At 37.8% G+C, this 16828-nt stretch overlaps 1 protein-coding gene across 1 annotated transcript; it reads left to right on the top strand.

Moving 5' to 3' along the window:
• The first annotated feature begins 1478 nt into the window (after positions 1 to 1478).
• On the top strand, positions 1479 to 6694 carry LOC149091494 (MOB kinase activator-like 2). The gene is made up of 2 exons (XM_089259856.1): positions 1479 to 2096; positions 5699 to 6694. The coding sequence occupies exons 1-2, from the start codon at positions 1675 to 1677 to the stop codon at positions 5700 to 5702; spliced, it is 426 nt and encodes a 141-aa protein (XP_089115982.1). The 5' UTR covers positions 1479 to 1674; the 3' UTR covers positions 5703 to 6694.
• Positions 6695 to 16828: the final 10134 nt, after the last annotated feature.

Below are 16828 nucleotides of genomic sequence, written 5' to 3'. Positions count from 1 at the left end.
ACTCACACATGCACATACATACATATGTAAATAAATACAAGCGAGAGAGCATTTGAAGAGGAGAATTATATACACATGTATGTGTATATGAATGTATAGACTATTCGATGCTCTGCAAATACAGTAGTCACTGGAATTGTGAAGCAAATCTATAATTTATACTTATTTACAAGTGAATTATTTGCTGTTAATTGAAATTAATCAATTTGAAGATTCATAAAAATATAAAAATAATTAGAGAATATTTAATTATCAATGTAAAAAAAAAAATTTATATTAAATCATGAAAGTACAATTTATTTGAAATGATTTTTATGGTATTGAAATTAATTTTTTACAATATCATAAATATTTTAAAATTATCAATAATTAACAACTTTTTTTACATTTTGTTATTCCAATTTCATATATCTTTTATATAGTTAATAAAACTTGGTGAAATTAAAATTAAACTATCAAATACTTTTTATGATATGATACATGTACAAATTTATATCTTCTTTTTTTTAATTTCAACAAAATAATATAACAAAAAAAATCCAAATGCAGTTCGAGTTCAATCTGTTGAATATACATACATACATATATCCCAGTTCTTGCATTCCTAGTGGCTACTGTATGCATTCATACTTTTATATGAAAATATTTCATTTTTCTTGTTTTACTTATACCAATTTCTATATTTAAATACTTTGGTAAACAATCAATAAATTAAAAGAAAACAAATATTTAATATCTCGAACATTTAAACATAAATAAATCTGTAGATATACAATTGTAGAGAAAATTGCGTCGAATAAATAAAACAATATTTTATTAAATTTTAATTTTAAATTTAAATTAAATTATTTAAGTTCAGAAAGTGTAGATAGTAATTCTTATACTAGATACAAATATTATTTCAATTTAATAGAGAAGGATCTCTCGGTTGCTCACAATCCATCTGAAACATTCAGGACTTTTCTGGAGTGAATTCCGTTATGTGCAATCATATGATTGTTTAAGGAGGGTAGGGTAACTGTTAGTTAGAAATATCTTATGTAAATGTGTGTGTGTGTGGGAATTCAATTAGCCGAGATTATATATGCCAGATGCACATGCATAAAACATATATACATATGTACATACATACGTATATATATAATATATGACTAGGCATCTGTAGCTAATACGTATAATATGTATGTATATGGGAACAACCCTCGACTGTGTGGAAGGGATGGGAATAGCGGAGGGTGGTACTTGGTGACCTTGAGGCACACTTAGCACAACTCTAATTGAATTAGACGACAGCCAAGCAAAAGCACATAATGGAATAGAGAAACGGAGGGAAAGAAAGAGAGAGGGAGAGAGATAGGGGTGGACCTAAGGTTAGCGAAAGTGAGACAGAGCCAGAGATAGACATATGCAGTTGCAAGTTGCGAAATAACAACTCTTCACGTCCGGAATTGATTGACAGGGCTGACAAATCAGTTGGCTAAATCAATTCCTAACGGTTCGTGGGTTGGCTGGCGGGTCGGGAGGCAAAGACGTGCGGCTTAGTCGATTCTTCTTAGCGCTGGCCCCGCCGTAGACCCAGTGCCGCAGCTCAGTTGCATTTGGGCCATCGGACGCGGCTGTTGGCTGGATCCGTTCCATTCCATTCCATTTCGTTCCGTTGCGTTGCGTTGCGCCATGAACTGGGCCATCTCGAATCTGACGGGCGGCAATCGGGTGAGCCGTGCGATACTCGTGCGCTACTCCTCGGTGCCGCTGGCCGAGGATGGCGGCTCCTCGATGGCAGCGACGACGCCCGCAGCTGGCACGCCGCGCGCCTCGAGCAGCGCCATGCATTCCTCGCTGTCCTCCACATTCGCAGCCACATTCCTGCGACAGCAGAGCAACAACAGCAACAGCAACAGCAGCAACAACAACAACAGCGGCAGCAGCAACAGCAACAGCAATCATAATAATAGCAGCAGCAACAACAACCACAGCAGCAGCAGCAGCAGCAAGGGCCAATCAAGTGGAGCTGCGAGTGGAGCTGGGAGCAATTCAGGCAATGCTCAGCTGTCGCTGCCACTCGATGTGGAGGAGACGGTCACCTGTTTTTGTCGGTAAGGCGACAGGACTGCGGGAGAGGGGTGGGGGGGTGTAGCAGAGCAGCTGCTTGTAAAGCTTCTCAATTTGTGAAAGTTAATTGGCCATTTAGCAAATATTTCTGTTTTTCATTTTCTTTTAAAGCCATTTAGTTAATTTACTTAACACTTGCATAATAACGCGCTTCATGACCAACTGTTTCTAAAGCCGTTAAATAGGTGTAATGGACATATGTATGTGTTACATAGACTGATTTTAGAGCAACATATAAGTCATACGAGAAAAAGTTTGGGCTCGCTGGAAGCTAACAAGAAATGAATAGAAGAGTATTCTATGCAATTTGGTATTATTATTGACGTATGTAGTTTTAAATGGAATACACTTTTTAAATTAAATTATAACTTATTTGTAAATCCATTTCCTATTTGAAATTTTACGGGTTTCACATATTTAATTTACATATATTTGATTATTGAGATTCAACTAAATCACTGTTAAGTTGAGCTGGATTTTCTCTAACTACTTCTATTTTTTCCAATTGGGAAATTCTACGCTTCCATAAATTCTTCCATTCTCTATTTGTCTCGGCGGTTCTCACATATTTAATTTGCTTATAGAGATCAAAGCAAAACTGTTTTAGATTGTATCTAAAGCTTATTTAAATTATGTACGTTTCCAAGTGGGCAATTCTATTCTACCTCACTTTCTACTTCTTCGTATATTTATTTTATTTACATTTTTTATGTAGTATTAAAGCAGAACAATAATGCATATTTCACAAACTTAGCCAAACAGAACATTTTATTCAATACAATACCATATATACTACAGTAAACAGTACCCAGAGAGATCCCAATAGATCAAAGCTAAACTGTTTTTAATTGTATCTAAATATTATTGGAATATTGCGCATTTTTCCAATAATACAATTCCAGTCTTTCTGTTTTCTCTACTCAATTTTATTTGCATCCGTTTCTGATTTAGTATTCAAACAAATCAAGATCGTCATAAACTATCCAAGTTTAGGAACATCTGTTATTAGAGCACCAATAAATTACTGATTCAATAAGTAACTCAATTTTTTATCAACTGTTTGATCTCAACGGTTCTCATATGTATTTGGTTAGATGATATTATTGTAGAGCTGCCAATACATTAAACTCAAACTGTTTCCATACAATTGAATTTCTTATTTTTTTCCAATTGGATTATTTGCGATCTTCCCAGTTTCTCCTACATTTCTAAGCACTGCAGGTTTATATTTAATATTAAGACAAATCAATAAACTCGTATTTCACTCACAATTTCAAGGGTATCTCTAGTACGAGCATTATCTCATTTCGTTTCCATTATTTTTATTCATTTCGTTCTAGCATCGTTCAAGTCAATTGGATAGCATAAATAAACAAGAAACTGCATAGCTGAATGGCTGTGCGTTGGAGTGAGATGGCTATTGTTATTGCGCACCCTTCGCTTTGCTCGAGTCGTTCGCAGAAACAGCTGATTATGATTTCGGCTGCTGTCCCATTAGTCTGGCTGTGTTTGTAGTTGTTTCTGTTTTTTTCTTGTTTATTTTATTGCTTGCTTGCTTCTCGGGAATTGCTGAATTTGTGTGTCCTGCGTTTTTGCTGCGCATTTAACGCAATTCCCATACCCGAATTCGCCCCAAGCAACGTTTGCTTTATAGGGTTTCCATTGGCAGACGCACGCAGTCGAAAAGAAACCCCGCAGCGCACATAAGCTTATATCTAGCTAACTGTCTAGCAAGGGTGTTGGAGGAGGAGATGGGGAGAGGGCGAAGGATAGGTCAATGCTGGTTCACACCTACGACGCAGTTTAGCACTGCTCGTATTATCGCGCCCCCTTTTGGACACAGACATAAATCACCCAGCGCCTGTCCACAAAAATTGTGTGTGTGTGTTTGTGTCTGCGTTTGTCCATATGCATATGTACATATGTATGTACATGTACATATGTACATGTGTGTGCCTGTGTGTGTTTATGCTTGAGGCGCCTCATAAAAGTCATAGTTTGCTCTTTTATTCATTTCGTTTTCATTATTTGTGTTTTTTTTGCGCACTTTCAAATTTGATGGCTACATCTGACGTCATTTGTAGTGCGCATGACCCACAGCAGTTGCCGTTGCTGTTGTTGTCGCTTGTGTGGTGGCGTGACCGACTAAACGGAACTCCCGTCGCTGCCACACCGCAAGCTAAGAAAAACACATCAGAGATTAGTAGCAAAAAGCATCACATAAACAAGCCGCAAAAACAAAACACAACTCACGCCAATACATAGACATAATTAGAGATCGCAAGAGAGCGTGAGATATGTAGATAGAGTGAGAGGGAGAGAGAGCGGAATTATTGTTGTTGTTTATTTTTGCTTCTGCCTATGTTTGTTGCGGTTGTTGTTATTGTCAGCAGGAAGTGAGCGTTTTGCCTACTCTCTCTCTCTCTCTCTCTCACTCCTTATGTTATTTTATTTAGGCTGTATTTATTTATTAAAGATATTTACATATTGGTATACATATACAAGACAAATGGAAATGGTATAAACAAACAATTTATAGGTCAAACGAAACTCAAGTTTGAAACTAAACAAAAATATCACTTCTAATCGACAGCTGATCTAAATCTGCAATTTTGTTTTGGTTTACTGTTAAAACAGTTTCTCGTATACATACATACATACATATGTTGGCAAGTGGGTGGGAAAGGGACATGAGTATATTGTGTGTGTGTGTGTAAGATAGATCGTGTGCCGTTTGATTGCTGGCCGTCTGCACTCGACTGCAACGAGGCTGCAACAGTCGCTGCAATAAATAATGAGCGCAAAGCAATTCGAATAATGGCGAATTGCTTGCGTCGCGGTCAACGTTACCGTCGTCGTCGACGGCTGCTTGATGAAACCGCTAGAAAGCAGCCAAGCAGCGCCGTTGCAGTATATAAATATGTATGTATGCGTGTGCATGTGTATGTGCTTGTGCGTGTGTACAAAGAGTAGCCCAAAAAAATAAAATAAATATTTGAAGTGCAAATGAACTTGCAGACGAGTCGACACGACTACATGGTGCACAGCAGTTTCGATGCGGGCGGTCACAGGTGTTTACTGACCAGGAGGACGACGAATGAACCAAGAAGCGCAAGACAACAAAAAGAGAACGCATCGAATTGCTGCCCAGCATAGGCATGCTCTCTATCTCGCTCTCTTTCTTAACTACCGACAGCAGCTGGGCTGATGTGCGTGTTGTTGTTGTTGTTGTAATTGTATTTGTGTTGAATGACGGCGCGTCTTTTTCCTTTTTTGGTTTTTTTGATTTTGGCATTTGATTCCGTGGAAGTCGTGAACCAAATGCAGTTCCTGTGTTATTTTGTTTGTTCTTTGTCTTTGGGTCTCTCTTTCTTATCAATGACACACACAAAGCGTGTGATAATTACACATAAATAGGAGTAGGGGGTGCTAATGGCATTACAAAGGCATTCACGTAAGAGGTTATGCGGGTCACAAACTTTGGGAAGTCCTGGAGTACCTGGGATTCACATAATTAAGGTGTCTGCATATTAAATTTTCGAATAAAATTTACTGAATACTAATTTCTTTCTCTTTTTTCTTGCAGGTAAGTTTCTCCAATATGACCATCTGTTATATGTGCAAGATAAGCTATCCACAAGGGTAAATATGAAGCAATTGTTTATACATATATTAAAATCAAAAAGAATTTCTCTTAATTGAAATCTACTTTAAAATTAGCTACTGCTCTTTTCAAAAATAGTAGCAAATTCTACTACTATTGCATTTACCTGAGCTGTGGCAGTCTGGCAACTCTGTTAGCTGTCAGCTGCTCGCTAAAATTACAATACACGTTTGTGTATGTGTGTGCTCGCCGCTCAGCTGATGAAACGCAGCGAGCGAGAGCGTTAGTTGTAAGGAGAGGAACCACGAGAGAGAGAGGGAGAGAATGAGTGAGAGAGAGTCAAACAAGTGGTTGTGTGCTGTGAGTATATGTATACATCTGTTCTGGTCTTGCTTGGCTGCCGCATTTGTATGCAAAGCACACAATGAAACATTTACTACTCGCTCTCACTTGCGCTCTGAGAAAACCAGTTAATAATATATATGGATATATATACTCTATGCGTGTTCAAGTCTGTCAGTGTGTGCGTACAGCGACTGCGGCGCTTTCGAGCCAGCAGTATTAAAAGAAACTAACTGCAACAACAACAGCAAACACAACGATACACCATCATTCGCCATCGTCATCTTTGGCTGTATGCTCTGCTTTCGTTCGGCAGCTTCTGTGTGTTTTGCATGAATGTGTGTGTGTATTGTTGCATGTGTGTTTGCCAGTCAGTCAGTCAGTCAGGCCAGGCAGCTGTCAAAGTCTTGCTGCCTGCCTCAGTATAGAAATTTCCTTTGGCACGTTTGGTCGCACGGTTTTCGATGTCTCCGTCGTCGTTGTCGTCGGGTCGCCGTCTAAAACTCCGTGACTTTACGTTTTTGACTTTGTTTGGAGGCGTGCAGCAGATTAGCAAATTTTAATAACAAAAATAAAACAATTTATAAGTAATGAAAATGCAAAACATATAACCGTAAATAGTGAATACAAATAAACTGTGAATCCTAAAAAGAAAAAAAATTAAAAAATATCAAGTAAGCAAGAAGGAGTTAACTCCACTGTGTCAGTGTATGCGTTTGCGTGTATGTGTTGTGTAAGTGTAAACTGTGTCATTCACAGCTAACTGCATACGAGTTTTCAATACATATACGGCAAAAATAAAGTATAAAAAAAAATCAAACTGTTTAGCTACCTCTTCAGCAGTAGCCGCATTACAACTTTTATTATTGGAGTTGTAGTTGTTGTGTTTGTTGCTGCCACGGTTTGTTGCTTCACTGATTACGCGCAATGCAGCGGCAGCAGCAGCAACAGCCCCAGCCCCAGCAGTAGCTTTGCAAAACCGGCGAAGCGCGACTGTTGCCAATGCAACGCTTAGAATTGGCACAGCAACAAAAACAAACAAACAACTACAATAATAACGGTTACGGCGCATCGAGCTTTTGCTTTGGCTAGTAACTGTAACCAGTAAGCAGCAAACTAGCAGCCGCAGCAGCAGCAGCAGCGCCGTCGGCAGCGACAGCATCTGCAAGCGCCAGTTGTTGTTGTTGCTATGTTAGCGTTTTGTCGCTTGTTTGGTTATATTTCTTTTTTTTTAACCACTTCCTTTGCCGCAGTGGTCTCTGCTCTGTGTCACTTCCTTACCGGACGCGTTTCCTGTCATCCCCTGCACATTCGTGCCGTCAGGTGGCAACCCTCAACCCTCGGTGCAGACAGTGAAAAAAGCACCGCCTGCCGCACTCTACCACAATGCAGTCCTTTCACAGTTATTTCAAGTAGCGGCAAGTTTCGTGCAAATGCGTCACCACCTACCAAACGTCGCACAGTGTGGCAAAAATCGATTCTGTTTTATGCTCAACACTTGAAATTCGACAAAAACAAAAAGAAGAGAAGCGTGATGAAATGCGCTTTGGGGTTTTATGACAATGGGGGAATTTTTTATAGGCCTACAGAAATTCAAGAAAATATGAATATAAGAAGTTAGATAATATATTCTATGTGTATATACACATCTGCATATAAATATATATGTACATATTTATATGTTTTGCATATGTATAAATTACATTTAATATGATTGATACATAAAAATTTCCCAATTAGGGAAATTGTATATTAGCGAAATTTCCCTATCAAACGTTGAACTTAGATGTTCTAGCCTAACTAAACGTGTGAAATTCCAAGTTTAAATACTATAATTCTCCCATTAGGAAATTATTGGAGACTTTCCCGCCCCGTTTGATCGCTGGGCAATTGTAAAACGTCTTATTACCTGCGGTGCATTCAACGCTCGTTGCTTCGCTCACGTCACCAAGCAACAGCAACTGCAACAACAACAACAGCAACAGCAACGCAACGCAGGTTGAGTTGATATTGAGAAACTAGTTTTTATTTCTTTTGATAGTAATAATTCTACTACGATTCAAGACCGAGAAAGAGGAATAGAGAGAGAGGGAGAATGTGTGTGTGTCGCTTGGAGCAGGGGCATTGATTGTGTGACTTGCTTGTTTCAGTTTCCATTTGCTCTGTTGCCATTTCGCTTTGCCATGCTGTTGCTGTCTCCTTTTTCGTCTTTGGCTAAATGCTCGTTTGACCTTTAACGGTGCTTTGCCTGGTCGCGACTTAAATACTCACACACAGACATAGAAAATCGTCAACAATTAAGCTCATTCAAAATGCGAGCATGGAAATTTCAGCGTACACTCGACGACACGATATTAGAATCACTTCATAAATTTTGATTTAATTGCTGCGTTGTGGCGGGTGCGTTGTGGGCGGTGGGCGGCCGGTGGCGGGTGTGAAAGCGCACTTAACACTCGAAATAAAAGAAGAAGAAAACAACAAGAGTAAATAACAAAAACAAGAGGGGAAAAAAATAAGCAAATTGACTTTAATGCGAGTTGAAGGTTAAGCGCGTTGAACGCGACGCGGAAATTGAACGAATGAACGGCTTGTCTTACTGGAAGGGTGGGGGGAAGTGGCCATTGGAATTGATTTCGTGGTTCGCTTGACAAGCTGCGAAAAAAAAAGACGTAGAAAAGGGAAACGGCAAACAATGAAGACATTATTGCAAATAATTTTATGTAAATAAATGCATAAGGTGATAATGCAGACCCAACATGAAGTTGGCTGTGGTTAGGTATGGCAAATATAACAAAAGCAAAAATAATATAAAAAACAAATACAAATACCGATATCTGCAAGATTCGGGAAGTGGGCTGACTTCCAGAGCTGTTATATGTAACCTCAAGACGTAATTTATTGATTTCCGATATGCGAGTATATAGTAAGAGCTCGATACAGTGTGCCCGATTATTATGGAGTAAATTTATGGCACGCTAGGGCAAACTACATTTAGGATTAAAAAGGTATCAATTGCTTTGAAATATTCATTTCAACCCCTTTTTAATCATTCATTAATAATTTAGTAGCTGTTCATTTTAGCTCGTTCGCACTGTAGTTTCGTTCGTTCGTTCGTTTGCTTGCTTGTAGGCATTTCTCTCTGTCGAATGGACAATTTTTGCTGCGAACTTTCGTCATGTACAAACATACATGCATACATACTTTTATGTATGTGTGCATGGGTATGCATGTACATATATACTTTTTTGTATTTTATGCTTTTATAAATAACCTTAAATGATTTTTCTGCGCCACAAGCAAGCAACGAAAAGTGTCAATGTCAGCCCAGCTCAGCTCAGCTGTCGTTGTTACCCAACAAAAAAACAACTGCTAAACAATAATAACAACAAGAGCAACAGCAACAACAAAAATAACAGCAAACTAGAAGAAGAGGCGAAAAAATCGAAGAGCTGTGCTAAATTTATTATTCAGCTGTCGCCATTGCTGTTGCTTTGCTGAGAAGGGGGCCTGGTTTTTGTTTTTGGCATTTGTATTAGTGTCGCTCTCATTTCGTTTTTTTTTTTTTTGCTCATGCTCATTTCATGTCCTCTTTGGCTGTGCGGAACATTAACTCTAGTCGGGCAGTGCCTGAAAATGAGTGTGTGTTGGTCAGTCCAGTTATCCCGTGCTCTCTTCATAATTCTAACGGTAACACGTGTCGTTAATTGCTTCATGCATGCGCTGCAACAAGCGAGAGAGAGAGAGAGAGAGCGTAACAATTGAATGCATATGTTTTGCACAGTTCATAATGAATTTTGTGGGCAGCACTTTTAATACCCTATAATAAATGTATTTAAAAGGGATTTATAAACAACTCTCTAACAGAGGGTAATAAAAAGCTTTTTGGTACCATATATAAATAAATATTTGGTGCCAATAAATTATACACATATTAGTTTAGATATGTAGATTTGCTGCAATTCTGTTTACAGGGTGGCTTTCGCTTAGTCTCAATTACATTTATTGTTTATAGCTGAGAGAATTTCTGTGGCTAAAAATGTCAAAATCCATCCTCCACAACACAAGAAAAATCGAAAAAGATGAAAAAAAAATCCATGTTGCAATCGTGTTGGCTCCGTCGCCGTCGCCGTCATCTGCCCACTTGAGCTGTTGCACGTATTCGTAACAAATAACAAAAACAAAACGAACACTCGAAATATTGCGGTTGCCAGCGTCTAGCATAAGAGACTTTTGCCTAGTTTTGAACATCAAAAAAATAATAATAAAACAAACTCCCACAACTATGAAACGAGAACGTCGCACACGCACAGTGGTTCAATGCTGTTATGCGATGGATGGAAATTGCCGGGCTTTCGGAAAGTGTTGATTGGCTCAGAGAAACGTTCAGATTTTATAGTTGAACAGCTTTAAAAGCATTCGCAATGGCAACAGAGCAAATGGCTCATAAATAATAATTGATTATTCAAAAAAAATGAAGATTTATTTTTATTGCTTTGACTACAGATTTCTTAGTATACGTATGTAAATGCAATAAAATAGAGGAAATAAAAGCAAATCTGCTTTATTAATAAAAAGCAAAAGCAAACCAAAAACACTTTCTGTTGGTTTTGTAAATACTCGAAGAAATCTTAGGAAATGTTATTCGTTTATCTATGAATCTAATCTAAAAGCAAACTCTTTCCGCTGCTAAATGGCTCGAATGAACTCTTCAGATCTCAATGGGTCGCTCTGCCAGCGCAGTTTCCAGTTTCCAGTTCAGTTTCCACTGGACTGTGGCTTATTTTAGCTGTAGTTTAGCCTTTTTCTGTTGCTGTTGTTGTTTAGCTTCTTTTGTTTTGCGGCTGTTGTAATAGGAGTTGTTGTTGTTGCTGTTGCTAGCTGGCAGCTGTTGCAAGCTCTATTATTATGCGGCATCTTCTACAAGTCACAGTGAGGTTGGGGGTGCCAGCCTCTGGGTAACTGAATAGTGAAAATTGAGCTGTTTTTTTCTTCTCTCTTCCTCTCTTCTTCTTCTTCTTCTATGGCTGTTGTTTTCAACGTTTCTCTAGCTAATTTTCGGCTACTTTTGCAATCGACTCCCACAGCGTCGCGACCGGCTAATCCCTGAGTCTCGATTCTCTCGCGTTTCGCTTGTTTTTCCAACATCTCCTCCATTCGTCAAATTGAGTTAGCGAAAATTACTATAATTTTGTGGGAAATTTTATGGGTCAAATTTTGTGCTGTGCTGTTGACAATGCGGCAGCGAAAACTAGCTAAGAAAATATAGCCAGACGCTGACCGCAGCTGTTTTATTTCAATTTTTGTTGTTGTTGTTTTTGTTTCTATTTTATTTTTGTTAATACTGTTTTTTCCACTAATTTGCTTAATTAGCAGCTCGACTCACATTTTTCATTGTTTAGCCCTTATTTGGGTCTATGTATTTAGCTTTAGTTTTTTTTTATTGCTTTGTCTCGTCTGATCTTCTATTATTATTATTTTGTTTCTTGCCTATTTTGATTGCATTTGACATTTTTGCATTTCTCTCACGTTTGGGCCGCTGTACAAATTTATAGTCGAAGCCTGAGAGTGCGGATCGTTGCGGTGAATGAAGTAAAATGTGAAGTGAAGTGAATTGACTTTGCTTTGCTTTGGATTGGTTCGGAATGGAACCACAGCCAGACAGATAATGCAAGATAGGCCAGAGGGGGAGGGGGAGGGGGGATAGGGTGGGGGACAGACACAACTTGATTGCTGTAAACGTGATGTGCGGCGTTTTGTGTAATTCGCCGTGAGAACTTTGCGCTCCCTGCGATCGCTCAGGTTTCATTTCATTTCATTTCGTTTCGTTTCGTTTTTGTGTTGCGTTACATGTGTCGCTTCCCCACAATCCCCCGCTCGCCTAGCCCCTCCCCGCTCCGCTAGACACGTAGCAACAAAATGCCGAGTGTGCAGATCGATTGCCGATTGCGATTGCCGTCGCTGCCTTCTTTACGTTTTTCTTTTGCCCCTCTTCTGTCTTTGTTTCTCCTATATCCGATATGCGGATGGATGAACGTGGCACACTAATCACTCGGCCTTCAGAGTGTGAAAATTGAGGCAATCGCTGCTTGCTGTGCGACTGTGCTGCTAGAGCCTTGACGTGCCTCAATTGGAGCTGTGATCGAGAGGGTATTGGGCTTATCGACAATAAGATTAGCATGACTAGACTCGTTGGGGAATTGAGAAAGAAATGCCCACAAAACACAGCAGCGACTCTAATCGATAACACTTTGTAACATTTAATTAAGTACAAAATCGTTAATGATCGATGACAATCCTTTAACTAAGATTGATGTTGACATGATGTTAAATTAAGTATACCAAATTATGATTTGATTGCCTCTCATGCATAGATCAAGCTGTAATTGCTTAAGGTATATTAATATCGATAACAAGCTATGTATGTATGTATACATAATTAAAGCAGCTCAAATTAAAATTCCACTTTGAATTATCATAAAAATCGCACTTTTGTAATGGTATGTGTGTTATCGTTTATCGATACCAAGTTATTTCGAGTATTGAGCACGTGATTAAAACTACTTAAGGCTATTTAAATTATAAATGCCTATCACTCAACTTTACTAGACAAACATCCCTTTAGTTACCTAAATAAAATATCGATAACTTTCCCAATAACATTCTAAGCTATACACTTATTCCCTATTGAGTTCTGATAGAAATAGAAATAAATTATAGTTTATATGATATGTACTACATATAGACCTATATGTTATTAAGCTGCGAAGTGTTGGCTTCTTGAAAGGCATTCGATGCGCTACAGCTGCAGAGTTTTCCGTTGCACAGATGCCAAAACGCGTGACCCCAAAGCTAGCTAGCACATAAGTCTTTCAGCTACATGATGATGCCGCTAATGATGTTGCTGTTGCTGCTTATGATGATGATGATGATGATGATGAGGTTGATGATTGTTGTGGAAAGAACCGCAAGAGCTAATTGCTTATTCACAACGCATAACCTTGCCTTTTCATATGATGTCTTCGCTTCGGTGTGCTGCAGTAAACCCTACCCTAGGTGACTGCCATGCAGAGAGAAGTAGAAGTGGAAGAGGTAGAAGAGGAGCAAACAGTTGTAGAAGAAAACTTTCATCTTGGCTTAATTGAAAATGCAGCGTAATGCCGTAGCAGAAAACGACAGCTGCTATGGATAAGCGGGGAAAACAGACAGAAAGAAAAACAAGCGACATGAAAATAAATACTGAGAGAGAGAGGAGCAAGGCGGAGAAGGAGAGAGAGAGAGAGAGAGAGAGAAAGGAAAAACACATTAAAATAATATAATTATTACTCTAGACTCTCTCATATATGTATGTATATATTGTGTCTAAGCTGCGATTTATTTGTAGAGCTCCGGACTCTTGAGCCGTAGATTTCCGCATGCTTTTTCAACCGTGAATAAGCACGAACTTTCATTTTAAAATTCTAGAAGCGCACGCCCCAAAACACCAGACGACTGCCCAACCAAGACACGCCCCCTGCTTCAATTTTTCTGCTTCTTTTTTGAATGTATGTGTGTTCAAGTGTCAATTTGTCGAGTTGTGCATTAAAAATGAGAGCAGCAATGCCGCTCTCTAACTGTTCTCTCTCTCTCTCTTTCTCCATGGAGCGAAGACATCATCATTAGCGTTCTCTCGTATGAAAGAATTCAATTCGATGCGTATCGTCTCCGCTTCATGGTTAACAAATTTTCTGTGGAAACTTTCATGGCTTGTAGCTTTTGGCTTAATTCTAATGCCTTGCCGCGCGGCGACCTGCAACGTGCCTCGAAACGGCAATGGGAATGGCAATGGAGATGTGACAAATTAACCAGTTGAGAATTGCGAATTCTAATTGAAATTTGTAGAAAGTTCCCTTGGACGAAATTAGCCAAGACAAGTTTAAAGACAGAAATATAGAAATAAGAATATATATTGTACAAAATATATATAAATTTAGATTAAAAGATTCAAGTTTTATTTATAGTAATATATAGTAATGATCAGTAATATATTTTGTAATATATAAATTATTCAAATATTAATCAAATACTTTTTAAATAATTAAGAAACCATAACCATAATCATAGCAAAGCTTAATGAGGTCTGTTCTCTAAATTCTTTTTATACCAAGATAACTAAACTTTTCTCAATCCGCTAGAAGTTTTCTCTTTCAACAGCTGCCATAAATGTGCTTGATCAAGTTTCTCTAATGGAATTGAAATGCATTCTCTGACAATCACAAATAATAGTAACATCCTATAGCAGTTAGGAAAAGTCTTACCATTGCCTATATAACACTTTCTATTTACCATGTGCCAATTCTAAGTGGAACAAATTGAGCTGATGAAACTTAATTCTATTTAATGCAATTGCAAAATGGAAATATAACTGTTAGCTATGGCATAATACTGTATAACAAATTTCACACATTGCTGCTCAATCAAAATTATAACAGTTGTTTATTCAACACTGTATAACAAAGATTATAATATACATCGATTGAAAATATATTTCTCTTCTTCTAAATCTCTAAAATGTATAACAATACGAATATTCTGGCAATTACTGTATAACAGTTTTTCATTTTATTTTGGTGTTTCTCTTGTGGATGTTTTCTAAAAAATAACGTAGGCAGTATAACACTTTTATTCACAAATCAAAGTATAACACTTTTAATACAGTCTTTGCCCTTATTAATTGCTTCAATTAGTTTCAGCCATATATAAAAGTTATATGATCTATAATTAAATACATTTAATGTATATTCATTTTAAAAATTCTAATTTTCTAACCGTAACACTTTGTTTCAATACCGTTCCATTTCAATTCGAGTTGAACCGTTTGTAGATTTCAGTTTTGTTTTTGTTTTCATCGTTTCGCCTTGTGAAAGTTTTCGTGCGAGTGTCAAACGGTTTGGCCATTCCTAAAAACTTTTTTCACGCCTTTTTCTTTTACTTTTCCGTGCGCACACTTAATGCGATGGAGAGAGAGAGAGGCACGGAGTGAGATAGATACATAGATAGAGATAGTTAAATTGTCTTCGCACTTGTTGCCTTGCGTGTTACCAGATATGTCTGCCCCCAGGCAGTTGTTAGTGGGTTTTGATTGAATCAATTTGGCACTTTGGTGGGGCACGTTCCCCATTCAGCATTCAGCAGTGAGAATTGTGAGATAAGCGCGTTTCTCATTGCGAATATATTTCGTATTATCATCTCGGAGTTCTCTATATAGATTTATGGCGCCGTTCAATCTTTGAGTCACGCTCAGTCACTGACGTGTTCCTTCAATCTGTTTCAACTGATTGGCAATACAAAGTAGATACATACATACATATATGTATGTATATATATTATATAATAGCTAGTTGGCACACACAGCTGGAATAACCTTCTCCTACCCCCCAGCACATGCCTTGGGCAGAAGGATTTACAGCTTACGTATCAATTATAACTTTTTTTCTTACATGATTCAGCTTGCATGAGTCATCCAGAAGAAGAAAGCTGGGATTTTACTGCGATTTAGCAAATGATATATGGGGCATTCCCTTGATTAAACTAACGATATTTTCTCTATACACAGGCAACAGCTTTAGCTATACACTCAGCAATCTATTTGAATATCTAGTTAGTCAAGATTATAATTGAATGCCAAAAATGTTTGTTTATTAGGTAAATACAAGTTTAGATGATTCTCATGTGATCTATGCGGGAAATGTGATTTTAAATAATTTCTATATGCTGAAGAATACTTGAACAATAAATACTATTAAGAGTATTACATATATGAGTTCTTATATAAGGATATAGTCATATATTTGTTCATCAAATGAGTTTCTTATATGAATTCATATCTCTTTCAATTTATGCCATATGTAAAATATGTATGTATGTATGTCCTCACCCAATACGCCTTCTCTCCATATTTAACTGTAAATGGGTGAAGGTTAACAGCTTTGTCATGCCTCCTTTTTCTTGCCCGTTCGATGATTGCCTTATATTAAGGTAATTCCCTTAACGCCCCTCGCACTGTCTGTGTCCCCCTTTGGCTACGCCACTGCTCTGCAAGTTTTCTCGCTGGGCTTCTTTAATGATGATGTTGTTGTTGTTGTTGATTATTGTTTTTGTTGTTAATTTTTGGCTCAGCTCTTCGTTTTGTTGGTTTCTTTTGCTGGACTTGCTGCTAGGGCTATGGTTGGGGCAGGGGCGGGGTCTGCGGCTGTTGATGCTGCTGCTGCTGCTGCTGCTGAGGCATTGCGTAAGCAGCGGATGACACCAGCTTTTACTTTCCTTAACTGAAATAAATGTGGAGAAATAAGAAACAACATCCCATATAAATTAAAAGAAATACAATTTCAAGATGATGCGAATTTGAATTAATTACGAGGAAGTTAACCACAAAACAGAAAACAACAACAAAAAAGCATAGGCATTGCCTTTATTTAACTTACAATTAAAAATTATAAACTTGCGTTTTTTTCCAAGCGCATTTGCATAAATTATTACAAAAAAAAAAAAAAAAAAAAAAAAAAAAACAACATTGTTTAAGTAAATAACGAAAACAACAAAAACAACGAAGAGATTAGAAAGAAGTCGAGACAAATAATTCATAATTCGCTTCCATAGGAAATCTAATTAACATGCATTCAGCTATATATGCATGTGTATGTGTATGTTAATGCGAATATGCATATGTATAAGTATTTATACTTAGCCAACATACACACACATATACACACGCACACGCACGCACGCATACAA

Source organism: Drosophila navojoa, chromosome 4 (assembly GCF_054131105.1).
Source record: "Drosophila navojoa isolate 15081-1374.11 chromosome 4, UAZ_NAV_1.0, whole genome shotgun sequence".
Classification (NCBI taxonomy): Eukaryota; Metazoa; Arthropoda; class Insecta; order Diptera; family Drosophilidae; genus Drosophila; species Drosophila navojoa.
This window is presented reverse-complemented; position numbering and strand designations above follow the sequence as displayed.

Bases quoted from the DNA above. Each gene is read 5' to 3' on its own strand.
- LOC149091494 (XM_089259856.1), top strand. From the start codon at position 1,675: ATGAACTGGGCCATCTCGAATCTGACGGGCGGCAATCGGGTGAGCCGT.